Raw genomic sequence first — 27,835 nt, forward strand, 5'->3', positions numbered from 1 at the left:
ATGTTCAATTTATTGGATTATATGAGTATTTGGTTAATAAACATTGCCTCTGTCAATATTTTTTTGGACGATTATGTTGCACATGATATGTCAAAATGGTTTATCAAACTAGCGTGGTGTTCAAACTGTTGCGTCAGTCCAAAAATTTACTCAATATGCATCAAATAATGACGGTTACGAATTTATCGTAAAAAGAAAAAAGGATCCCATCATCAATATATAGTCCACCAGTGGTCACAAATCTCATCGGCACACGTCAAAAAGTTGGCCGAAACTCCAACTAGAGTGGTTACTGGAGATTCCAAGATTAAACATAGTATCTGTAAAGTATTTGATAGCTTTACATTTTTAAGAATCTTCATGTTAAGACCTCAGTTAATTGATTTTATCGACTCATTCATTCTATGTATTGAATTGAATTGCACAATTGAAGATTGGTACTCTAATTATGTGAATCTACATTTTTTTAAAAAAATTATCGAACAGATATATATATGAAACTTACACATCAAACGAAATTCACTTGGTACCCTATTTATTTATACTATATAATAATTGTACTAATCATAACAAGTTTAAAATGACATTAATATTACGTGGATTTAAAATAACATATAACTCATGGCTTCTTGAATATTAATGTTAATTTTAAATCCACGTAATATTAATGTCATTTTAAATTTGTTATGATTAGTACAATTATTATAGTATAAATCAATAGAAGATGTTTTTAAATTTTCTTTGTTTTACCTATGCAAACAATGAAAATACATTCGAAATTATAGATTTCAAGTGATTCGTTGATCTTACCCAACCCACTCCCATTATAAATGAATTGATTCTAGCGCAAGAAGACAAGTCCCAAGCCACCAAAAGAATCGATTGGTACGTGCCACTAGAGTAAGATTCCCTCAAATAAATAAAAGCTTAAAGTTTATAACAAATTTTATAAAATTCATAAACCTTATATTGAAAATAATTGAATCATCTTATCTTATATTACGGATGTATCAATTGATCAAGAATAATAAACAGCAACTATTCGTTACTATCTTTCCAATCATGCAACTCTCATGTGCCATATGTTATTTAAAAATAGGAAAGTATGTATGTATCAATAATTATATTTTCTCAGTGTGGAGGAGCACTGTTATCAAGAAATAGTGTTACAGGTACCATCAAATTTGTACAACAATTCTTACCACACAAAAGATCAATACAAAATTTCTATTTATTAAAATATCATGATAAATTCGATACTAAAACACATGATATAATAGCAAAATCTTGCGGTATAATAACAAAATTTCGCGATATAATTGTTGTAAATATTGTTGAATGATATTTACAACTGTTTTCGACCATGTTTACATGGCTTAATTAATTGATCACCCCAATTTTCAAGATTCATAATCCTACACCAAAAAAATAAAAATAAAAAATCTGACCGTAACAGTAGAAAAATCAATCGTAGTGTACATATTTTATTTAGGGATTGGCGACGGATTATATTCCGATTCGATATCTTTAATAGTAAAGATCTTATTAACGATGGATACAGCTTATGTTCTTAGTCCCCAAACTACCAAAAAAAAAATAAAAGAAACTTCTACCTCAAAAGTTTGAACTAAATTCACACCAAATTGTCATATTCATATCTTAAATCTATCTGATGTGTATATAGTTGATGACAATAAGACAATTTAAATTTTTTAATAATACAGTCATCCAAGTGCTGCATTTTATTTTTCTCTCAATAGTTACATCATTTTGCGAATTCATGTGAATCAAACATATGACATTGAGTCTGATATCAATAGTTAGATAAAACGTTTTTCAATTTACCAAAAACTACAATTATATCAACGAAATAATTCAGACTCTTTCAACAACTCGTTATTCATACTTGGTTCATTCAACTTATTTCCACCAAGCACGTACGATATAAATTATAAATATTATTCGAACAAGATTGTCGTATTCGTATGAGAAATCTACCATCGTACATATATTTTTAATGTACATTAAAAATATTTAAATCTCGTGTAACTAATATAGAGATGCGACAAAATGCGTGTATGAATGGAATTTTGGTGGCTGATCATGTGGATGGGACCATATCACATTATCCGTATGTGGGTGTTTTATAGTTTTTTTTAATTTTATTTTTAATCCCAAAAAAAAAAAAATCCCTACATTTTCTTTTTAATTTTGTATTATTGTCTTGCATCCATTAAGCGTAGGGGCCCCCAACATCTTTTTTGCAGTGAATTTATAGTAACATAGTGGCCAATTATATATGCAGAAGTTGGACAATTTCAAATATTTAAATTTTTTATTAAATCATTTTAATAGTAAATTTTGTGAGACGAATCTCGTATTTTACTTAATTCAATAAAAAATATTATTTTTCCTTATATATAAAGATTATATCGACTCATCTCACGAATAAAAATCTATGAGATCGGCTCATAAGATAGTTACTCAAATCTAATAGACACACATTTCTCATGTGGCTAAAATATAATACCAAATCATTTGTTTTACATACTAAATTCATAAATAAATATAATTCCATAGTTGATTAATATTTTTGAAACTATTCACGAGATATATCAATTTTCCTCAATCAAGGTCATTTCACTAACACTCATTGTAAATTTGTAAACCGAAAACATATGGGAAACTAATTTGCCAAAATAAATTTTTTATTAAGTAAATCTGTCAAAATTTGATTTTTACATTTTAAATAATCAAAATATAACCTTATCGTACTAAGTATTTGACAAAAACTTATGTTAGACGGTCTCATGGGTCGTATTTTGTGAGACCGCGGGTATCTTATTTGGGTCATCCATAAAACATTATTACTTTTTATTGTGAATATCGATATGGTTGACACGTCTCACAGATAAATATTCGACCTACTCTAAGTATTTTAAGTCCCTTTATAACATTTTTAAGTCCCCTTTATAGCTAATGCTGTCTTAACAACATTATAGATAAAACGATCGACTTTTCGCCAACGCTCTAAAGAAAAAATATTAACTATGCAAAAAAAAAAAAAATTTATTGTAATAAAAGCAAATCAAATATGGTATGATTTTTCCTGATTTCCGTATAAGACATACTGTGTGTCGATAAATTTCAATAAACAGAGACAATAAAAGCTAAGGGGCAGTTTTGTAAAACCAAAGGCAATGCAAATGCATAGAACCTGGTCAATCATATTAACTGCGTCTGTTACATACAAACATTGTACGTACATTGGATTAGGAATTTAGGATTGAATGGACATATACATGGATAATTATGGAGCATTATTGATTGACGTGGTTTGCATGTTATCATCGGTTCGATGATTTATCCGGTATATATATCTACGGTTAGTTGTCGCAGATTTTTATTATAAAAATATATATAGTGTATATTTTGGATTATAATATGAAATATGGAAAATCCAGAAATATTGAGTAATTTAATAAATTGTATTATGTCAAGCATTTTTTTTTGGGTAATATATGAATTAACAAATTACTAATTTTTTGGACTTGGAGAATGTCAAGCAAGCTAGAGATCTGTATACATGAATCCAGATTTATGCTAAAAACTCTTATTATGATATCTGTTGGAAATAAATAATTTTCTACTTGGGAGAATGGTTATAAATATGGTGTTTTAATTGTTGCCATTGGTTATATATAATTTTTGGTGTATCGAAAAAGTTCGATTATTTACTCTTATTTTTGTATAATATAAGAAAAAATAAAACATAACATTTAGTTTGGGAAAATACATATTTAGTATTTAATAAAATTATGTTTACGCGATAATGCATGCATAACTGCGAACAATGACTGTGTGCATTTATTTAATTTAGATTTAGATATAGTTCTTTGAGTAGGTTTCGTGTGAGACGGTCTCACGAATTTTTATCTGTGAGACAGGTTATTATTACTTTCACCAATAAAATGTAGCTCTCTAGTATAAAAATTAATATTCACAATAAAAAGTAGGTCTCTAATATAAAAATTAATATTATTTCATAGATGACCTAAATAAGATATTATTTTCACAAAATACGACCCGTGAGACTGTCTTACACAAATTTTGGCCTAGTTCTTTTGCTTGTGATGGAAAATGACTTCTAGTTTTCGTAATTAGTAAAACTTTTTCGTTAATGTGAATTTGGATACACGTGTTTTTTATTTTGAAAAATAGGTATTTTTTTTTTTGAAAAATGGTTTGAAACAAATTATTTCGGTAATCTTTTTAATATATGTTATATAATTTTAAAAATAAGAAAATATGAAATTTATATGTGTCAGAGTAGCAATTACATAAACAATTAAAACTTATAGTTTGACTAGTGTTGTGTCCAAAAATTAATTCTTTTTAGAGAAGTCCAAAAGAGAAGCCCAGGAGATAAAGCTTATCGGAGTTGCAGTTGGCCCAGTGAAAGAAACTTGCGGCCGGTTACATCCATTACCCAATATGGAAGACGTGGAGTAATCGTGGAATGCGGTTGAAACTTCCCGTGGAGTGTGACAAAGGCAGAAGGAGTAATCAGAAAAAAGCACCAACAAAAAATTCACACAAAAATCTACAGCAACTTCTCGGCAACTTTGCTTTCATATCAGCGGTCGTCTTCCATAGATTTCAGATGTTTATTCCAGTTTCTTGTAAAAACTTTGTTCGAATTTATAACGGCATAACATATGTTGATGTTGTTTATGAGTTCCCCCTTTAATTTCATTATATTCGTCATTTCAAGTCTTATTTTTGGAGCCATTTTGAGGGAATTAGAACGAACGATCGAATCAAAATTCGCAACGTTTGATTAGAAGTCGGATTATTTCACAAACTTGGCACGAACACGTGCCTGGCACGCCCGCAAATTTTCGAGACAAACAAGTTGGCACGCCCAGTAGGACCCAATGCCTCCAAAGCGTACTGAGAAGAGTGAAGGAATTCCTCCTTCACTGGGGAAAGGTCATCGCTCACAAGAAGAGTTTCAGGAAACTGATGCAGAAGGAAGAACGGTTGAAAGGCTCGTACACCAGTTCGAGGAAGAGACTATGAAGGAAGGAATTGCTGTTTCTGGTGGTGATGGGTCTTCGCCTGAACTTCATGTTGGCCATGGACAAAAATATCCGCAGCGATCTCAAGGAAATGACTCAAACTTTCGCTACTGTCATGATGGAATTTGTGGCAGAAATGAAGGAATGGAGAAAGTCTGCAAAAAGCGAAGTGGTTATACCAGAGAGTGATAAACTTCAAGAGAATGACGTCAACCTGCTGAAAGATCAAGGCCAAGGATCAGGAGTTTCTCAAGCAGGTGAAAATCGCCGCTTGGGGGAAACACGAATTCCTGAATCTGCCAGGGGAGGGAGATACACTCCTCCGCACAAAAGGGATGAGGAGTTAGGGTTGAAATTCCAAAACTGCAGCAACAGTAAAAAAATGGCTGGTAACGTGTTCTCTGTGACGTCTCCTAACTTACATCCAGGGATGTATGTTGATGGGGGAATGCGGGGATATTCAGCGCCAGGTTTGGGGAATAACACTCGGGGGGCAATCTATCCTCCTCACCAGTTAAGACAAACTCCAACGTTGGATTTTGAGATGGTACGTGATGTGATTCAAGAGTTGTATGGCCCAGGAGTGAGGCCAATCAACCGACCAGAATTCCATAAACCGTATCCTGATGTTGTGGATCGTGACAACCCTTATCCAAAAGGATACCGCATTCCAGACTTCACGTTATATTCCGGGGAAGACGGTCAATCCAGCGTGGAACATGTGGCCAGGTTTACAATTTAGTGTGGGGAATTGGCAAATTTGGAGAACTTTTCTAATTACAAGTTACGTTTGTTCCCCAATTCCCTGACCAGTACTGCTTTCACATGGTATGCAACACTACCTCGAAACTCTATTATGACTTGGCACGATATGGAACGTCAATTCCATACACAATTCTTCCGGACAGTACCTGAGATTAGTATAGCGGAATTGTCAAGGGTGGTCCAAAAACCGGGGGAATCTGCCAATGATTTCATTTGTAAGTTCAAGAAGGTGAGAAGCAGATGCCGAGTTTTCCTCCCTGAATTAGAATACGTGAAGATGGCACAGCGAGGACTCGATTTTGAACTTAGAAAGAAGTTCCAAGGGATGGAATTCCGTGATTTTTATGAACTTGCTGCCAAAGTGTCAGAGTATGAGGAATTGTTACGAGAGGAGAGTCATAAAAGAAAGTCTACAGTGGGCTCTTATTTCCAGGAGGTGGAGGAAATTGCATTGGCAGAAGTAGCAAATTCCGGATCACGCACTGTCCCTTTGTTGAAGCGCAAGAGTGAAGAACTTTCCAAAAAAAACATGCCTCCAGTGCAAACTCCCTGTACTTTCGATGCATCAAGGACGGAGGAAATCTTCGATCATTTAGTGAAGGAAAAATTTATAGCATTCCCCCCAGATCAGTAGCTACCCACCAGAGAGGAGTTGAAAGGAAGAGATTACTGTAAGTATCACAATTCCTTCAACCATAATACTAATGCTTGTTGGGCCTTCAAGAATGTCTTGCAGGAAAGAATCAACAAGGGAATTCTGAAATTTCCTGAGAAAAAGGAAGCAATGATAGTAGACGAAGATCCGTTTCCCCCGGTAGCTAATGTGAACATGAATGGTACCGACTTGCGCTTTTTGATCAATGAGAGGAGAAGGAGTGGAAACAGAGACATGTCCTTTAGACCAGGAACTATTATAAAGAAGTGTTGGGTGCCTCGGAAAATGATGTTTGAGGCTAAAGAGAATAAAACAAAAACGTTCCGTGGAACAGACTGCTATTACAGTGGGAATGCTATGTATTATAGTGGGAGGAATACGGGATAAGGTTGGGAATCTATGGCCAAAAGGCCAGAGAACCAGTACTTCAGAAGAAGCTCACGTTCTTGGTCGGTGAATAGCGAGAGAAGAAATGACCCACAGTCGGTCCAGAAGATAATCCAGAGGCTAGCACCTCTAAGCGCTGATAGAAAATATGAAAGGAAACCTCGTTTTGTTATTCCTCCCAGAGCAATCCCCAATGGTGTATGGAAACGGGTGGAGCATCCAAAGTTCCCAAAACCGCTTTCTCGGACCCAAAAACGACGTTTGTTGAGAGAAAAAGCTGTTGAGCGCAGATCTAAGGTGGAGGAATCATTCAAAGAAAAGAAAATATTTGAGGAGGAGTATGGAGGTAGCAAGGAGAAAGAGTTACAAATGAAGGATTTAATCTTAGCTCCGGCTCAGATGAAAGATCGACAGCCGGAGACGGATGTTTTATAAAGATGGAATAGATGAGAAGTATTGTACAAAGTAGGCTGGATAGCCACTTTTGCTAATGTTGAGATATTGACTCGTAGAAAGTTTCTGTAATATGCGAGGAATAGGCTTTTAAGTCCATTCCCCGCTGAACTTGTTTGCAAATAGTTATGGACCATCGGTGAATAAATAAAAAGAAAATTTGCTCGTGGAATCCTTTACAGCTGATGTGTTTTTAAGAGAATAATGTGTTGTCTTGATAGCCGAATTGATGACATGTAGAGTACGTTTATTACATATTTCGATACTTTGATGGTGTTTGGAAAGTATGGGTGATAATGAGCAATGGTGATAACATGTTGTGATAATATTGAAGAAAACAAGCTATTTAGCCATTGTTCTTAATTTATTTTACAGAAATCCGGGCAGAGTTTCCCCTGTAAACGTGACATCCCAGAAATACAAATACATGAAAACAAATCCCAAGCAGCTTGTATAAGGTAAACAACATGTTTCCAACAACAAAGTTTGGCTTTCAAGCCACTTTACCAACTCTACACATCATAAAAAACACTTGCCAAACAATGGCAAACAAGTGCAAAAAAGATATTCATCAAAGCTTGGCAATTTTCTTTTGGATTGGCCAGCGACGCTACCATGAGGATTTTTCATCTCCATTGATCTTTAAGATACTTCCTTGCTCAAATATTCGATTCCTCCATCCATGTTTCCTGAAAAATAAATGAGAACCACATGAGATATAATAGGAGTGTTGTTCAACAAAACTATGCTTTGTGTGCGCTATATGTTGTCATTGATGTGGCACTTGTCATTTCTTTGTGAGATTGAATGAATCTTGTCATTTTTGAGTTTATGGCTTGCCAAAAATCCAAAAAATGGGATCTCATCCTCTGTGAATTTGGTGGAGCATCACAATTCCTTGTGCTGGTGAATTTCTTGTAAGTACATGGAAGATTATATAAGTTGCACAGGCTATAGACTAAGCTCTGAATATGCACAACAAGGAAGTTGCTCTATTGAGGTGCAAGCAGTGAACTCGAGTGACATAATTAATGATGGTCCGGAGAAATTGTTGGAAGCTTCTGAAATAGTGGAAAAGTCCCAAGAGGAAGAATGTGCAAATTACGGAATGCCGATTTCAGGAAACATGTTGGAAAATATTGGAGACGTTGACGGTGGTGCTCTCTGAGATATTTTTAAAAGGCAAGATGTCTCAAAATTGGAGGAATATGTGAGGAAGCACTACAAGGAGTTCAGACACATCTATGGGAATCCCTTGCCACAAGTGTTGCAAGGTGTTGCTCATCAAAAAACTCATTCAAACATAGACACAAACACCTTGAGTGCAGTATGAAATGTGGCAAATTCTACAATGTTTTTGTGATGGAAGATTGAGAAAAATGCTTAAATTTACCTACCTTGAGAAGGTGTGACTTGATGTAAAAGAGATTGATGATGGAAATTTTCAGAAACTTGGATGACATTACAAAGGCGATGTAATCGGTGGTGATATGGGACATGAGATCTCCGTGAGTGGTTGAGGTTATCTAAAAGTGAAGGAGAATAGGTTGTGGAAGCAGCGAAGAATTGGAGGGTTTTGGGGGAAGAAGAACAAGGAAGAAGTTTGGGAAGCATGGTGTTGTGAATACACTGTTTTCTTTCTTTTTCTCCTCTCCTCCTCCTCCTCATATGTATCGTATTATGTAAATGAGCCAACTTGTAAATAGGCCAAATATATTTGAATTATTAAAAATAGCCAAATTGGCCATTGGCCCAAATTGGCTAGGGGGCAATTGTTGTGCCAAAAATTAATTTTTTTTAGAGAAGTCCAAAAGAGAAGCCCAAGAGATAAAGCTTATCAGAGTTGCAGTTGGCCCAGTGAAAGAAAGTTGCGGCCGGTTACATCCATTACCCAATATGGAAGACGTGGAGTAATCGTGGAATGCGGTTGAAACTTCCCGTGGAGTGTGACAAAGACAGAAGGAGTAATCAGAAAAAAGCACCAACAAAAAATTCACACAAAAATCTACAGCAACTTCTCGGCAACTTTGCTTTCATATCAGCGGTCGTCTTCCATAGATTTCAGATGTTTATTCCAGTTTCTTGTAAAAACTTTGTTCGAATTTATAACGGCATAACATATGTTGATAGTTGTTTATGAGTTCCCCCTTTAATTTCATTATATTCGTCATTTCAAGTTCTTATTTTTGGAGCGATTTTGAGGGAATTAAAACGAACGATCGAATCAAGATTCGCAACGTTTGATTAGAAGTCGGATTATTTCACAAACTTGGCACGAACACGTGCCTGGCATGCCCGCAAATTTTCGAGACAAACAACTAGTAATATAAAAATTAAAATATTTAATTATATAATTATCATCGATTGTAACTTTTTAATATAATAGTAGCGTTCCACGGAATTTAATTTTTTTGCTTCTCATGCTTTTGTTGTAAAATTATTTTTTTGAAATTTCACTTTAGACATAAAAAAATTTCAAAATTTTTAGTTATAAAAAATATTGTATTTGTGTGTTAAAATGTTTTTATTTTTTATTTTCAAAAATAACATCCTAAAATATAGGAAATTTACGTTGTGCTTTTTTAAGGTGATTAAGCTTAAGCCACGTCCCCTCTCTTCCTTTTTATTTCGCTCACTCTCAAGCCATTTCCTTTTCAGGGAAAAGGATAGCAGATTCACCTCTTTCTTGATTCTTCAACAACCCATTTGCATCGCTTTTTCTAACCAAACTCGAGGATCTTGCTAACTCATTTGCCAGAAAAGTTTCACATGACTCCCTTTTCTTTTCCCTCTCTGCGAGTTTGAATCCCGGCCCGACTTTACAGGGACTCGAATTCTCATGCCATCATTTCCAAATCCAAAAAGAAACTACGTTTCTGAGCCTGTAAGTTTCAAAGATTGCCTCTTCTTTTTGACTGGTTTTTAAAGCATTTTAGAAAAATCTTTGAGTGATACTTAACTTTTTCCATAACTGAAGAATCAGTTCCAAAAGTGCCCCCCGAAATAAAAGCTGTGTTATCGCGCTGATTTGTGGGTTTCGATTCGTGAAAGTGAGCGATACCATTTATATAATTGATAAATTGAGTACATATTGAGCGGAGGATAATGCTGGGGAAAAACTTGAATTTGGATATGAGAATTGGTGGGAGGAAATGCAAGGTGAGAAAGAGGGGGTGTTCTTCTTCTTCTTCATCATCATTGGTGCAGAATTACAAGTTAAAGCGTGCGTTTTTGGTTGGGAAAAGAGTGGGATCAAGCACCCCAGTTCCCTTGTGGAAAATGAATGGTTCAAAATCACCACGTTTGGAATTTGATAATGGATTCAAGTATGTGGCGGCAAAGGGTGGTGAAAATGCTAAAGATTTTTCGGTGTCGGCTAGAAAATTGGCTGCCACTTTGTGGGAGATTAATGGGTTGCTTCCACCCATAACTAAAAGGGAAAATATGGAGGACAAGATGAGTGAAGTGGGAATTGTTAGAAAAGAAAGGATTTTCGAGCCAAATATGGACTCGATGGCACTTGCTTTGTCTGATCAATTTCAAGGTCCTGTTTCTGAGGTGGGATTGTCTGTAATTGGCTTTTTAAGTCAATAGATTAAGATATATGCGAGGCAATAGAATCGAAACTGATCTATGATATTGAAGTTTTTTACTTTTGAAAATTTGCAGGGTATGGCTCCCTCGAAAGCTGGCTGGCATCGAAACCGGGCATCGTCCAGTTCTCAAAAGCTTCTGCCACCCGATCATGCTTTTGGACGCGCTAATTCTTTACAGTAATTGCTTGGTGGAGGTATTTTGATGCTTTAACTTTTTTATGAAATGCAAGTAAATTTTTATTAGTATTTTAAGAATCTTTTTTGTGGATTTCTGTTTGTTGATTCCATATTTTTTCTCTATGATTTTAGTGATCTTATTGCATGATGGCTTTTGGAGCAGCTGCTGTTAAGAAATGGACAAAATAGATTGTTAATTAGATAAACAGAGAACATGGTTTGTGCTTCTTATGGGTTCCTCAAAAATAACAATGTCATATATGGTGGGGAACCATGATTTATTTTTTGTGTTTGGGGCAGTTGTTCTATTTTTTAAATAAAGCAACCGCAAACCTGTTGTTATTTTCATTTCTCCATCCTATTGAGTCCAACTTGTTTCTCACGATTGTCTCCTAGCATATATCAGCACACGCTTCATTTTTTATTTTCATCTGTCTGATTGTGAATGTATTCTGTGCAAATCCTCGACAAGATTTAACATGAAGGGTCGGATTCTTTTCTTCTCTTTATCATCTAACAGGTTGATCCAAAACAAAACCACATCCACAATCCATGTAAACACCTAATTGGATCAAAGACTCATCTTAATGATGTATACAATGGTCTTACAACTTCTAAAGAACTGCTCAAACTGTTGAGTCGCATTTGGCCTCTTGATCAGAAAAATTCGACAAGCTTATCCCTTGTATCTGCCTTGAAATTAGAGCTCAATCGTACTTGTATCCACTTCAATCAATATATACTAGAGCAAAGGACAAACCAGACTGATGTCGATAACATGTTGAAGCACTTTTTAGAGGAAAAGGTTGTTTGGAAAAATAAAGAACAAGATAGGATTCGAAGTGCCGTTGCATCCTTATCAGGGGAGCTCAAGGTAGAGAAGAGGCTAAGGAAACAAACTGAGAAATTGAACAAAAAACTCGGGAAAGAATTAGCCGAAACAAAAGCCTCTTTGTCAAGGGCAAGCAAAGAACTCGAAAGAGAGAGACGAGCACGTGAGATCATGGAGCAAGCATGTGATGAGCTGGCTCGAGGAATTGGTGAAGACAAGGCAGAAGTTGAAGAATTGAAGAGAGACTCAGCCAAAGTTCGGAAAGAGGTGGAAAAAGAGAGGGAAATGCTTCATTTAGCTGATGTACTACGCGAGGAAAGAGTGCAGATGAAGCTTTTGGAAGCTAAGTATCAATTCGAGGAGAAAAATGCACTTGTTGACAAGTTGAGAAACGAGCTTGAGTCATTTTTGAAATCGAAGAATGGAGAAGAGCAAGAAGATTACGGCTCTCCTAGATATGAAAAAATTAAGGCACTGGAGAGACATTTGAGGGAGACTTTGCCAGGCTCTTATCAATTTCAAGAAGACGAGAATGATCAGGATCAAGAAACCGTAGACAAAGTGGAGGAAAATGAAGAGGAAGACGACTCAGATGATAGTGGCCTCCACTCGATTGAACTAAGCGTAGATGAGCTCAACAAGACCTTTCACTGGAATGGTACTGTAAAAAATGAGGCGAAGAGAAATTCATTCGACAGAAGCGAAGGGACAATGCCAACATCCGAGAATATAAAGAAACCAACCATTTCCTCGCAAGCAAAATTTGCAGATGGCATAGAACGGGAACTCACTACCAATAAACAAGGAAATTTTGATGTGTTCGATAAGAATGTATTGTTTGAATTTACATCAAAATCTTGGAAAAATGATGCTGAGGACGAAATCGAGAGATACAACGTGATTAAAGATCTGAGAGACAACATTGTTTCTGGTACAAGAATGGTTTCTTCTCAAGAATTTTCTGGTCAAAGCTGAAACACAGTCTGCCTTGAATGAGTTCTAATGGGGTGATCATATATCCCATCCAGCGATCTACATCGTGCCCTTCTTCGTTACATTAAGGAGATATTTTTGTCCATAGCTACTAAATTTTGCTTGGGAGACTAATAGTTTTCTGGAATCTGATTGTAAAATTGAATTTTCCTTTTTCTTTTTCATTATTTTATATCATTTGCATAAAATTATTCGAACAAAGTTTGCTTCTTTGCTAGCAACGAGTTACAATACACGAGGCGAACCATACACGCGACCTAGTATATATAGTCTTAAACAAAGCATATAACAACGTTGTCACCTCATTGCTATGTCACTTTCTAATTGCTAGCAAAATCAAGGAGAGGAGATCGAAGATTTTGCTGTGTGTTTGTGTCTGAAACCTAAAGAAATGCTGTAGGGGCCATGTCCCAAAACAGAGACCCTGCACTTATATTAAACTAAGTACCAACCACAGCTGGAAGATATGTATTTGTAATGGGATTCCAATGTCCAAAACATGTCAATTCATTCATGCATTAGGTGATGGCTAGCTTTTGTCAACCATGCATGTTACCTTTGTCAGCCTGATTAATTACTCTAGGACACTTCCATGGCTATGATTATGAATTAATGAAACAAATCTAGTATGTTAAAACTATTTTATTTTTTAATCAAATTATCCTTTTAGTAGTTGTTTAGTCCATTTTATTAATAAATGTATTTAAATTAAATGATTTCGCATTTTCCGGCTCGAACAAGTGGAAAATGAGTAAATGATTGCCCTAAGATAAGAAATTTTTATTAAAAAAAATTTATGAACTTTTTTTTTGCATATAAATTTTATTCCATAATGTTAATTAATTAACACAGCTAATCAGAATTTTTATGTCCACCCACAATATATAATTACTTATCATTCATATATAAATAATTATCACATGTGCACGCACCATTAGCGAGTGGCTCAACATGAAACCTTGATCGTGATATTGAATTATTTTCTTGTCAAGTTTAACGTAGACCACACAACATGGACGAATATCTCACACGAAATTAATTGATAGAGATATTATGTCTTGATAATGCTAGATTACAAGTGGTGGAAGCCAAGTGTGTGTGGGCAATATTGGATTATTTATATTTTAAAATATTGTTTGCTTTCTGTGTTTATTGGTTTCCTATTTTAAAATATTCTTGATAAACTCATGTTAGATGATGTCACGTGTCAATTCTGTGAGACGAATCTTATAATTAGATTATTCATAAAAAAATATTACTTTTATTCGTGACCGCTCATTTTTCTTATTTTTGGCAATTTTCTTGGGTAATGAACTGTTTGGTTTAGTTAACTGTAAGTTCACTGACATTACCCTTCCATTATTTCTGAATGTCGGCCTTCTACTATTAATTTCTGAATAATCTTAAATATGTCGATCTAACAAGATTTTTGTCCTAAGTACACTCGTATGAGGATGAGCTGCCCTGTGTCGTATCCGAAAAAACAAAAAAAAATATTTATTCAAGAAGATTTATCATGATAAATTCGCTTCATAACTAACAATGGAGTACATAATTATTCCTTAACTAAAATAAGTACATCCAGTTATTACTACAACATGATTACATGATTCAAGAACTATATATTAGACATAAATTTAAACATAGATCAGTCCTCCAATCACGAAAAAAACATCAGAGAAATCGAATAATGGAAGCTTTATTTAATGAAAAAAATCATGTATTAATATTTGAAAAACCCTTTATTGGAAGAAGACCAACGAAGCGAAGAAAATATGCAAAGTAGAACCATGGAGACAAATCCGGCGAGGAGGATGCCAGTTGAAATGTTGGCCATGTTTAGGAATTTCTTTCCTTCGTCGCTGAGGAGAAAAGCTCTTTTAAACTCGCACGATATGCCGAAACCAACGCCAACTCCCGTTGCCAACAGAAATGCAGTTATCTGTAAATCATAGTTTTTTTTTCCTGTAATTAATTTGATTATCGTCGAAATGCTGGTACGACTTCATGTGTCACTAATATATGACGACATGTTAGCTCTCGATGAAAATCTCGTTAAACATGCAAATTTAATATCAGATTTGGCGCGAAAAAACCACTGAGACTAACTTGTAGGATCAAGTTTTTGTAAATTTTCCTACTATGTAAACAAAATTTGTGCAATTTTCCAAAAGCTAGCTAAAGTTTCAGACTTCAAAATTTTCTTCAATCATTTTGCATATGGAATTAATAATATAGTGTGTCATCATGTTATGTATATATACTGATGAAAAATAATTTATACATTCAATATTTTATTGATTGCAAAAATTAAAAAAGTTGAAGTTTTGTTGACCTTGTCTCCATAAAAGTCGAACTCTTGGAGGAATCCGTTGCGTATGAGCCTCTTCTCTTTTGCAACGTTATATATTGCAAATGGAATTTGAACGAGTGTATAAATAACTCCTATGCCACCAACTGCGACTATGTACCTAATATTCAAGTATAAAATCACATTTAATCATTGATTTCTCCACAATATTTTGATAACACAAATTTACGTAGCTCCCGGGCTTTTGGCCTGGTGGCATCAACTGTTCCAACTTCTAATATGGGAGAGATTTCAAGTTCGAGATTCATGTAAAACCATCTTGTCGATCAATTTCAAATATATTTTTATAAAATTCCGAAATTTAGTGGTAAGAGAAATTTAGCGAAGATGACTAACAATTAAATTTTGCAAGCAAATAACTTTGGTAATCTCCCTTTCTTTAAGAATAACATTAAAAAAAAATGGATGTATAAACATGCATTTTTTTTCTAGTTACCTAAAACCGATAAAGTCGTAGAACATAGTTTTAGAGCCATCGTCTTCTTTGGCCTTGTTGATGACCATAACCACGATGGAGGCAGCCAACGCCAAAAGAGTGAAGATCCTCAGAAAAAGAATTGTGTTCAGCATAGACCGGCTAGCCATTAGTGCTCCCGAGTTGAAAACTGGTGAGCGCGCGCGCGTGTACGTGTGTGTGTTTTTTTTCCTGAAGTGAGAAATGTAACCTTATTTATAAACAGATTAATATATGTCGTGATGAATTATAGTTCTTGGATATGCCGATAAATGGAACGCGTTTAGGGAGATGCTGCTGCAGCTGGCCACGAACAACATTAATATTATTCGGCTAGACAATTTTTAAAATTCAAATCTTGCCCATGAAGCAAGAAAAAGCTAGAGAAACAATGAAGTTCTGATGTTTTTTTAATAGTAAAAATGGGGAAAGAAACAAATACCAGATGACACAAAATGAAAGAGGACAATATCACATCCAAATTAGTTGGTCAATAAATAAATACAAGGACAATAAAGAAAATAACGTTAGGTGAGTTTTTAATGGAGGTGGGGCCCACGCGGAATTTAAAAATGTTTTCTCACATATCCCACATCGGAAAAAATCCTCAAAGTTGGTTCAAAAAATTTGTTATAAATTGAGCCTTCCTTGTTTGCTCTTAGTATCCCAAAATAAAAAGTTTTCAGCTTTGATAAAAAGAGAGTGCATAGAAAAAAGAGTGTATTTTTTCTTGAGTGCGGGAATTCTCTTGTGTGAGTTAGAGAAATTATTTTCTCGGTATACTCGGGTTTGGGAGTGTGAGGAATATTGAGTGTATTGGTGTATACACTTGTTGTAATATTTCTTCCAGTTATAAAAGTTGCAGTGCTCCGTGGACGTAGCCTATTTTGGGTGAACCACGTAAATCTTGTGTTCTTGTTGATATCTATTTTATTCCGCATTTTTCGGCACTATATTATCATCGTGATCGACATCACTTCGGGGTAATTTCCCAACAAATAATACAGACTAACATAGTAATTATAGTATAATATTATATTAACATGTTATTTAGAATAGAAGAGGTGAATTGTTAGTTAATTTCTAAGAAACATACTCAGGGCGCGCATTCAGTTACCATATATACTTTTTAGAGTGAGTATCTTGTGAGACGGTCTCACGAATCTTTATTTGTGAGACGGGTCAACCCTATCGATATTCACAAGAAAAAGTAATACTCTTAGTATAAAAAGTAATATTTTTTCATGAACGACCCAAATAAGAGATCCGTCTCACAAAACACGGACCGTGGTTGTAAAACTTGGATTCAATATTATGATTTTCAGAGAATTTCAGTAACATTAGAGGATTAAACATTCTCGAAAGTTTAATCTTGACTTTTGATGAAGATGTCGTCATCGGCTCCGGGGCGCGGCGCGGGTTTGACATAAATGAATGCAATCAGCGTGTTTAAATTAAAAGACTCGCGTTGCTTCCAAGATATATATTTTATTTATAATTGATAACTGATTTTTAAAAATACATTAACTATATTAGATTTCGTTTCTCACTTATTTCCAATCACCCTGATTTATAAAAATAACCCTCTTTTTTTGAAAAGATTATTATTTTTTTTAAAAAAATTATCGATAACAAAAAGATTGTTAACTATTAATAAATGGATAAAAACAACAACCGAATCATGGTCTTGAAAATATTACCCAAATAATTTTTAATTATAAATTATATATAAAAGATATAAGAAGAAAACAAAGTTCAGTAGCCAAAAAAAAAAAAAAAACTCGTCCATCTCACAACCCAGGAAGCGGAGAGATTTCTGCGAAGATCTTCGTTACCTTTTCGTGGGAAAACCAAACAGAAAAATCAGAGAAAAAACATCACAAGATAATAAATTAATGGGCAAAAACGTGCAATATACGTACAAATACATCGAACGTGATTGATATATTTGATATAAATAAATTTATCTTAATCTTATCTACTTTTAAATCATCATATCACTTATCATAAACAGCATAATTTTTATAAAAAATTTTTTACATATTTTATTTTAACATAATTTCTAAATTTTATATCATATCTATATGTATAAAGTACGTAATCATTCACATAAGTATACATTATTATTTCTTAAAAGTGAGGTTCTTAGATATTTAACCACCCCTAGAACAACAACAAACAAATGTCAAAGCAAAAACAAAAATATTTTAAATATGCCATAGACTTTCTTTTTATCGTGAAAAAGTAATAATTTTTCATGGATAACCCAAATAAAAGAAATGTCTCACAAAATACGACCCGTGAGATCGTCTCACACAAGTTTTTGTCAAAAGTATGATCTGAGATTGGGTTTTGGTGAAAACTCGAAAAGGTTATTTGTCAACCTCTTATGACTTAATTATATAAATTTTATTCGCTTTTTTCACCAAGAAAAACGACGCAACAGGCAAATAAATCAAGATGATTCTGTTTGGAACTCATATAGTGCACACACACTCACAATTGCATGCGTAATCCGACCTAAACTATACATACTTTGCATCAAAGCCTACCAATTATTTGATATAGTAAAATAAGCCCATAAAAAAATATCATTCCCTTGCACTTACGTTCATATATATTCATAATTTCCCCGTCAATGAATCCCATATTAACTCACAAATTCCACAAAGAAGACGCTTCTTGGACGGTGGACTTCGCAACGCAGTCGGCCTTATGGGGCGTAAGTATAAAAGAGCTACACGGCTAACGAGTCGATCTTTGCACGGCTCATCGTCGACATCTAAACACGACGTTCTCGGTGTATCCACCACATCTCGTAATGATATATAATTTGACGTCGATTCATGATTTTGATTCGAACGTCTATTGCTTTTACGGCTGCATGTTACTGTACTCCTCGAAACTACGGGCGCAGTTGGTTTTTCTTGGCACATTGTTCTCGAAAATGGTTTTTTTTTTTTTTTAATGAGCCTGGCTTTTTGAGATTTATATTAGCTTTTATAATCTCAGATGTTCTTATTGAACCCGATATATAGAAAATTTGACGACGTATTTTACTAGGATTTATTCTGTAGAATTTAACAGTATCTTATACCTAAATTCTTTGGATTTGTTAGTATCTTTTTAAGCTTAATCTTGAATTTCAAAGCTTGATAAAATCAAGGATAACTAGAATATAGTTGCCACGATTCTTATAAACGCAACAAACTTAAATTATTTTATGATTTTTTTTTCAACAAACCAAATTTAAAATAATTATCTAATATTGATATCAAAATCACTTGTAGATAAAATATTGCTCAACATATCCGTCCCTCGTTTGAAATTAGATTTTTAAGTTAGAAGTAAATTTAGTGCCTACTTTATCCCATCGTTCTCTACGTATTACGAAAAATTTCAAATGACAGGGTGAATCTATTATACTTATTCAACATAAACCAGGTCACATAAAAACGCGTATATTACACAAACGAGTAATATACATACATTGCTATTGAGGGAACATCGTCCGTTTCCGTGGCGACACCTGCACTCTGTGAAACAGATTACTTTGAACGTACTGAAAATAATTTAGATACCTGCATTCTCGTATTGTAGCCTAGTTTGGTTATGTAAATGCTAGACAATTTAAGGGGTCCTTGGTTCAAGATCAAGTATCCGGTTGTGTTTTATTCATCATGGCGTCGACTACAGAAGTACTTGGTGGTGGAGTTTGGGCTTGCAGAATACTGCTGCTGGTCATGGTATCATGATCTTCATGTAACGTGTTCAAACTGTTCTAGTCGATTTCAGCTAATATTCAGAAGTCATGGAATGCAAGGAAAAATATGAGGAAAAGAAAGAAGAAATAAACAGATGACTAAGGATACGTTCTGTCCTCCACATGTCGGTGATGCTCACATCCGCATCAGACAATAGCCAATAATCAGCAATACTCTACGAAAACATGAAACAGGAGCTCAAGAAAGTCATTATTTCATGCTTCCAGACATATTATTGAGCTCACAAGTATAATCATAGTCCATGAAAGATAGGTGGATCTTGTGTGATGATATCTTATTCCAATCAATTAATATGGTTAATTTTCATGGGACTTACGTCAATATATGGCACGACATTTATGATTCCACTCACGAAATCATGTGATGTACTTGCATCTGAGCATATTCTTGGAGCTTCTATTCCCTGCAATTCGACATTGTTTCCTATGTTCTCCTCAATGGGAGGTTGTGTAGATGCATTCTCATTAACATTTGAAGTTTCAAGGATGTTTGGTTGGGGCTCGACAGTATTTATCACCTCAAAATTCTCCTCGAATTGACTAAACTCGAAATTAAGAACAAAACAGAAGGCAACCAAAAAAAAAAAAAAAACTCGCTTCAGAACAGATGCCAGAATATCAAATTTCATCTATGAAACCGTACCAGATATTAAGATAGCAAAAAGGTATAAAAATGAAACATACCTGACAAGGTAAACATCTATGCGCCCCATTGTGCTTCGAAGAACTATTCTGTATCTCCCCTGTGGATAATGAACAGCCTATGACGAGTGAATCAGTACTAAGTTACATGCACAATTACAGTACACTATCTCATATCTGGGTTACAATTAGCAGAGGAAAGGAAGTAAAATAACCTCATCTGGATCAGGGACTTCTAATGTGGTTCCATGTGGAGCTTTAATGGCTATAAGAGTTTGATTCTAACGACAAAAAAATTAACCATGTGTCAGTATTAATGAACAGTCAAATACATCTGGTTCAACCAATATAATAGCTATACCTGGAAGCAAGGTAAGTTTTTTATGTCATCTTCTGTGACAAAAAGCCACCTAGAGTGATGGTAAAATAAAGGAAATCAAAGTAATTTATTTTTTGTGGAATATTAGAATGGAGTTTTACCTCTGATTGTTTTCATCTTCACTGAGGCCCCTCAATCTCTCCTGCGTTTCTCTGAATCAAGATAATTTATAGAGATGGTGATTAACCACAATTAGAAAAATCTTGTTGATGCCATAGAACTATAGATGCATAGGGTATCACCTTATCCGTTCATCTAGTGTGCTGTCTTCAAGTTTTAGATTTTCTACTTCTTTCTGAAACAAAGTAATTTCAAATAATAAAAAGGAATGCAGAAAAAATATATAATGTATATTTTTGTGTAATACCTGTAAACCAGAAAGACTCTCGTCATCTTCTCCAGGTCTCGAGCCGTCTAATCCCCTATTTGACAACAATACTCATAAGCAACGCTGATTATCATAATGGTGGTACTCAAGGGTAAACATGATGCTAAACTGAAAAACACTTCAACCAAATAAATAAATATTAGATGGTTGCTTCCATACTTCCACTTGATTCTGTTTTTGAGTTTCTTTTCTATGAGATCAATGCCTTCGAGAACATTAGTTATATCATAAATACGCCTCTTCTGTACCTGTTGAAACATAAGAAACTTTCAAACACTATGACTTATGGCATGGAAAAAAATGAAGCATCGATTTAAATAATATATTCACCTCTAACATCCCTGCAGCACTATTCAAATCAAGAATACCATTTTCTGCATGCTTAATAAGATTAATGAACTTCTTTGTTAAAAGACCTGAAAGGAAAAAGTTATTTTTTTTAGATTTGACCATGGATAAAACAGAGGATTAAGCAAAGATTTTAAATAAATCAAATAATTACTAGACTGCAAATACATACATTTGAAAGGATTGAGGAGAAATATTTCTGAAATTGACTGATAAAATTCTATTACCTAATGAGCTATCATAACGGCATGGACCAACAGGGGTGAGATTGTTACTTCCCAGTGATGGAGAACCTGCAGTAAAGATGTGATCAGAAACTACAAACTATCTTCCTCGTTATTTATTTGGACAAAATTCAGAGTACCAAACATCATATGAGATTAAAATAGTAAAATTCACCAATAATTGACAATGGAGTTTGTGAACCTGCTTTGCTAGACTTCCTTGTCCTTGGAACCTTTTGGGCTCTTCCTGCTTTTCCAGATACAGGAGTTCGAAAAAGACCTTTGTTGGTGCTAGAATTTTCGGGACCCAAATATTGCTCTGAAGATTCCACTTCACAGTCGGCAATTCCATTCTTCCGCTTCAATGACTTGAGGAGATGCAAAAACATGTCACAGACTGACAGTCACCAACATTTATCAAATCCAGCAAACAAGTAGCAAGTGCAATAATTACAGAACCACCGTGGACGATACTACATCATGTGCTTTCTGTGCAACCTCAAACACATATGTAGGACAACTAGTGCTGAAGAATCAGAAGAACTTAACTCAGTCAAGCTTTTCAAGTGGTGAAGCTAAAAAGAATTTTTGCCATAACTTTAAGGCTATCAAAAATTAAAGCTTAAAAGCAACACTAGCAGGATCACATTAACACATCACAACATACAGATTAAGTGAGGAAACACGGTTAATGAACTTCTTTGTTAAAATCATCATAACTGAAATTTTATCCATTCAGTTGCGTTTTACAACTCGAAGATAATGACTAACTCCAAGGTCATTTTATAACACAACCAAAGCAACTCTATACAATTTATTTCAAGTAATGATGGAAATGTACAGGTAACATCCATGAGGGAGGATGTAAAACATGTGGCAATATTAAACCCTGTAATAAAACAAAAACCTTTTTTTAATGAAATCAGGTAAACAATCGGTCGAATCCAGTTATGAGTCAAAGAAGCCACCGAATAAAAAAGTGCATGGTGAGAGAAAGAGAGAGATAAATAGTCATCGATAGAGCTTCACAACACAGATATTATCCAGTAAAACCAAAGAAAGCAACTTCAGTTAGCTTATAAATCAAATAATTAATTCACCACAGATTATTCACCACAGACCCCGAGATTTCCTTGAATAACAAAATTCACTTTGCAGTACGCAAAAATCAACAATCAGTAAACATTCAACTCGCCTAAAGATTTACAGCCAAAGTTCAACATCCATTCATTCATATGGAATCACTCAATTCATAAAATCTAAGCACACAAAAAACTAATCAAGAAACAAAGTTAATGACAGCCGCAATTCAACCTCATTTTTCCTTTTAACTACATAAGTAATATCAAGGAGAAGCATGCTCACGCAACCGTAATTATGAGATTCGAAACAAAAACCGGAACACTCACAGGCGGCGTATTTACGACGACAACCTCATCATGTTCCTGATTAGCCCCGAGGCGCGAAGAATTGTCAACCGCGAAGTGCTGGTAATCGCCGCCCCTTCCAACTCCTCCAAACGGAGGCTTCACGGAAGTAAAAGGCAACTGTTTTCTAGAAGACTTCTGCTCCGATTGCCGCTCTTCCTCCATGATTAGATCTTTTCTCCAGGTGACAAATGGAAGTGGGAATTGAAGTAGATCTGTTTTGGGTGAGAAGGAACAAAAATGGAAGGGGAAAAGAAAAGGAGGGAAGAAACGAGCTGTGTGAAGAACTTGCCATTTATTTTATTTTTATTATTGCAAACTACTCGATCATAACTATTTACATTTCTCTGTATTATAAGTTTTGATTAGTTTAAATGGAAAATTATTACCACATTAAATTTCTAAATTGGACTTAAGATCGTGTGTGATGAGGTTAATGTCACATGTAATAATACATTTCGTATTGTTTCGGAAATAAAATAACTTTTTAAATTAACGTCCGATTTCACGAAATACTAAAAACTACGTTCTTTCTAAGAAAAATATTGAATTAGATTCTAAATTGACGGTTATATGATCTACATAGTTATACAATGTTTACAAACTATTACAACGTAAAATTGGCGATGGTGGCAAAATCGGGGAACAAAAAAAGGATCAACATACATGTGAGAAACAATACAAATCACTTGTAATTTTTACAAATATGGATTCTGGAAATGTGATGTTGTGGGGATGGTCAAAATAATTTTTACTGTTGGAAAGATAATCACCAGTAAAATTATCAACGGTAAATCAAATAACTCTTAATTATAAATTTTGAAAAATTATTTACACGTGGGCAATGTCTTAAAATGTCAACACAACTTTTTTGGGAACAAGCTATAAATTAACCTTATATTATGCGTGCGTTTTTTTTTTTTTAAACCTGTACGGATTGTGGTTTGGCGCCTTCCATTTGTGTCGTTAAGCTGGGTTTCTGTTGGGCCACGTTGGCCTTCATGATTTCCCAGGAAACTGGGCTTCTATTCAAGCCCGGTAAACCAAACCTTTTGGTATTGGGCCTGTTATGTTTTGATGGACTGACCAACGAGATTACTGGCCAAACCTTTGTAGGTAATTACATGTATAAATGTATATAGTATTTTTCTTGTGAAACGGTTTTATGGTCCTTTTTCACTGAGATAAGTAAGTTTGATTCAAATTTAAATTGAAAAATAATAATTTTAGAATTAAAAAAAATATTTTTTCGATAATTTGATGTGGTTAGAGATCTGTTTCACAAAACTAATATACGAGACTTTCTTATATGAGTTTTTACGAAATATTTATGAACAACTACTAATATATTACGTCCTTTTATGATTGTTCATATCCGCATTGCTCGGGATAAATAAAAGAAAAGGCAATATATAAGGATATGTAACCAAATCAAGTTGACTCAAATATTGTTTTTGTATTTAAATTATTGAAATTGAATTAAGTTAATATATATATATATATTTATATATATTTATATATACACACACAAAAGGTGAATAATTTTTTCTATGAATAAAATAAATTTGTTGATTTTAAGTTTTATTGCAAAATATAAAAATATAGCCCAATTACACCATTTTAAAATTTTCTACAAGGCTTTTCCTTTACATAAAATGAGTTTCGTTTTACCGAGTTCCAGGGGAACGAATCGGACTAAAACTTAAATATATTTCAAAGCAGTTGATCTCACCTGTGGTCACTTGAGATACTAATATAAAAATAAAAAAATAAATTGGAAACCGAGATTTTATGGTAAAAATCACGGGTAGGATGAAAAGAATTCAAACTATAATATTTTACGATGTACAATCACTCACTGTATTTTTAATAATACATGATAATAAATAATTCACAAATATTATAAAATTAATCACTCCAATGCTAAAAAAAAAAAAAAAAGAAAAGAAATCGACAAAGGGATGAATAAAACAAGAGGAGGAGAACAGCTCTTTCAACGCGTATTGTGGTTATCTTTATGACAGCTACCAACCACTGTCTCCTAGCCCATCCCCAATATTGCATTAGTTGCCAGCAAAAGTTGACATAGTACATATTATTATACACACCTGCAAATCAACCACATTTTTTCAATCAGGCGCTTGTATTATAATTTATACATATTGAAAACATGTAAATGGGACACACTGTGAGTTCAATAAATCCTTTGTACTAGCTAGCGTTCGTGCTCGAATAGTAAAGTCGAATGGTTTCGTTTCAAATCCACCGTATAATTAGCCTTCATTAGATGATATTGAATTTTGAGTTAAACAGAGTATTCGAGTTGATGAAATATGTGAAAATTTTATTAATGATTAGAAGAATTTGATTTTTTATACCAATATTTTTTTCAGACGGACATGTCACACTTAATTTTTCCAATGCAATTTAATGACTACTGTAGTTGGTTTGCAAATTATTACGATAACCAATTTATTTATCTAATACTCATCGAATAACATAAGCCGTGGATTTCATAATCATCACGTCTCAAAACTATTCTCATGTCGATTCTAATATTTATGGTATTTTGGTAAATAATTAGAAATTATATTAGATTGTATTTGGATGAATGAATAATCTATATATTTCAATTATATTTTTATTGTTACCAATAAAATAATAGATGAAATATTAAATTCTTATTTTACTTATTTACATAATTGTTACAAAAATTAGAATGAAATTCAATTATACTCATTATTAGATGAACTTGAAATCTATCATAATTAACATAGAACATTATATAACACGGAAAATGCGAATGTGAAGTTTATGACTTTTTTCCTCTAAATTACATAAATGCATTTAAATATATTTGAAATCTATCGATTCAAAATCATCAATTCAAACACAATTTTAGATACCCTTACCCCCAATATGTGTGTATAATTCAAAATTTTCATTGATATTCATTCAAATCAACGAAAAAAGAGATATGCTCTTTAGTTGTTAGTTATTAAAAGAAAAACTAGTATGAGTTGCTTCGTTGAATAATGGAAGCTTTTGTCCGGACGCCGCTGCAGCCGTTGCATTCGAAGACAGCCTCTGAATTTGGAAACGGTCCGTCCCAATCGTAGATGCATGCTACAACGCTTCACGCTGTCCAAGAACCTCAAATTAAGACCCACCATTTCTATCAGATTACAGTGACAGTTGTTGCTACCTAAGCTTCACGAATATGGCCACTTTTTGTACCCCACATTACCCAACTTTTACACCCACTTTTTGCTTATATCAACACAAGAAAAATTTAATGCCACACCCCTATGATGTCTTCATCATCAAGCTTTTAAACACCAGGTATCAATGGCTTCCTGTTTCTCCTCTACTTGTCTCCTCATCCTTTTTCTGCTAAATCTCTTGTTTTCTTTAACCTCTTCTTCTCCTACAAGTGACACGGTTTCCATTTCACTTTTTAACCCAATTCCATTTCCAGATCCATTTCAAAAGCTCACACATTTAGCTTCAACCTCTGTCGCCAGAGCCCACCACATCAAGAATCCCGAAGATGCCCCAATTTCCACCACCCATTTGTTTCCCTTTAGTGGAGCTTACTCAATCTCTCTCAGATTTGGCACCCCACCACAGTCTATACCCTTGGTTATGGACACTGGCAGCAGCTTTTCTTGGTTCCCTTGTACAAAAAGATACATTTGCAAGAATTGTTCTTCTTCGACTGAGATTTCTTCTTTCATTCCCAAACAGTCATCATCTGTTAAGATTCTTGGATGTTTAAATCCCAAATGTAGTTGGATTCACAAATCATTTGATCCCGATTCCGGTTGTAAAGATTGTGGGTCGTCGAAATCAAACTGCACCCAAATCTGCCCTCCTTATTTAATGCTCTATGGTCTAGGCTCCACAGGGGGTATAGCGATGCTCGAAACGCTGAGCCTGCCGCAGAGGATAGTGCCGAATTTCGTGGTGGGTTGCTCTCTTTTTTCATCGAATCAGCCTGCCGGAGTCGCCGGATTCGGCCGCGGAGTTTCCTCTCTGCCCAACCAATTAGGCCTCAAGAAATTCTCATACTGCCTGGTCTCGCACAAATTCGACAACACCCCGACAAACAGCGTCCTAATCATGGATAACAAATATGATTCTGGTAAAAAGACAGCAAGATTCAGCTACACACCGCTGCTGAAAAACCCTGACAGCAGCAAAAATGTTGCCTTGGGAGATTACTACTACGTCGGCCTGAGAAAAATCATAGTTGGACGGAAGAAAGTTAAGATTCCACACGAATTCTTGGCTCCTGATTCTGATGGAAATGGCGGGACTATCGTGGATTCCGGCTCGACTTTCACTTACATGAATCCGGCGGCGTTTAAAGCAGTAGCCGATTCATTTGCAGAGCAGGTTAAAGACTATAAAAGGGCTAAAAAGGTGGAGAATTCAACAGGGTTGCGGCCTTGTTTCGATGTCACGGGGCACGAAGCCATTAAATTTCCGGAACTGAAGCTCCATTTCAAGGGCGGAGCAGAAATGCGACTGCCATTGGAGAACTATTTCATTGTTGTGAAAGATGAACAGAAGGTCGTTGTTTGTCTGACTATGGTGACCGATAACACGTTACTCGGGCCGGAACTCGTGAGCGGGCCGTCGATTATTCTGGGCAATTTCTTGATGCAGAATTTTCATGTGGAGTTCGATTTGAGGAACGGAAGATTTGGATTCGTTCAACAGTCGTGCTCTGGGTAGGGAAGAAGATGGATTGATTAACAGATTTATTTGGTTTTCTTGATCAAGATTATAATGCCAATTTATATAGAATTAAAGCTTGATTATTCTTTCTAATGCTGTGTTGTAGAAATTTGAGGCGATACACTGGATTTCGTCA

At 34.6% G+C, this 27,835-nt stretch overlaps 3 protein-coding genes and 1 pseudogene across 4 annotated transcripts; 2 read left to right on the top strand and 2 right to left on the bottom strand.

The window, feature by feature from the left end:
• Positions 1-9,980: 9,980 nt before the first annotated feature.
• LOC142529525 (uncharacterized) lies at positions 9,981-13,156 on the top strand (annotated as a pseudogene).
• A 1,442-nt stretch (positions 13,157-14,598) lies between these two features.
• On the bottom strand, positions 14,599-16,003 carry LOC142530127 (CASP-like protein 4D1). Its single transcript, XM_075635912.1, has 3 exons — positions 15,747-16,003; positions 15,275-15,410; positions 14,599-14,881 (listed from the first exon to the last, which is right to left on the bottom strand). The coding sequence occupies exons 1-3, from the start codon at positions 15,893-15,895 to the stop codon at positions 14,663-14,665; spliced, it is 504 nt and encodes a 167-aa protein (XP_075492027.1). The 5' UTR covers positions 15,896-16,003; the 3' UTR covers positions 14,599-14,662.
• A 3,158-nt stretch (positions 16,004-19,161) lies between these two features.
• LOC142528852 (transcription factor E2FB-like) lies at positions 19,162-23,265 on the bottom strand. 2 transcript variants are annotated; one of them, XM_075634091.1, is made up of 14 exons: positions 22,939-23,265; positions 21,705-21,897; positions 21,533-21,598; positions 21,288-21,373; positions 21,117-21,205; positions 20,937-20,991; positions 20,812-20,864; positions 20,671-20,721; positions 20,552-20,600; positions 20,406-20,471; positions 20,233-20,291; positions 19,866-20,088; positions 19,637-19,703; positions 19,162-19,559 (listed from the first exon to the last, which is right to left on the bottom strand). In XM_075634091.1, the coding sequence occupies exons 1-14, from the start codon at positions 23,119-23,121 to the stop codon at positions 19,546-19,548; spliced, it is 1,254 nt and encodes a 417-aa protein (XP_075490206.1). In that variant the 5' UTR covers positions 23,122-23,265; the 3' UTR covers positions 19,162-19,545. The 2 variants fall into 2 exon arrangements, with proteins under 2 accessions (XP_075490206.1, XP_075490205.1); XM_075634090.1 differs by having other exon boundaries at positions 20,233-20,309.
• A 2,872-nt stretch (positions 23,266-26,137) lies between these two features.
• Positions 26,138-27,792, top strand: LOC142528851 (putative aspartyl protease At4g16563). The gene has a single exon (XM_075634089.1). The coding sequence runs from the start codon at positions 26,305-26,307 to the stop codon at positions 27,694-27,696; it is 1,392 nt and encodes a 463-aa protein (XP_075490204.1). The 5' UTR covers positions 26,138-26,304; the 3' UTR covers positions 27,697-27,792.
• Positions 27,793-27,835: the final 43 nt, after the last annotated feature.

Source organism: Primulina tabacum, chromosome 16 (genome assembly GCF_025594145.1).
Source record: "Primulina tabacum isolate GXHZ01 chromosome 16, ASM2559414v2, whole genome shotgun sequence".
Lineage (NCBI taxonomy): Eukaryota > Viridiplantae > Streptophyta > Magnoliopsida > Lamiales > Gesneriaceae > Primulina > Primulina tabacum.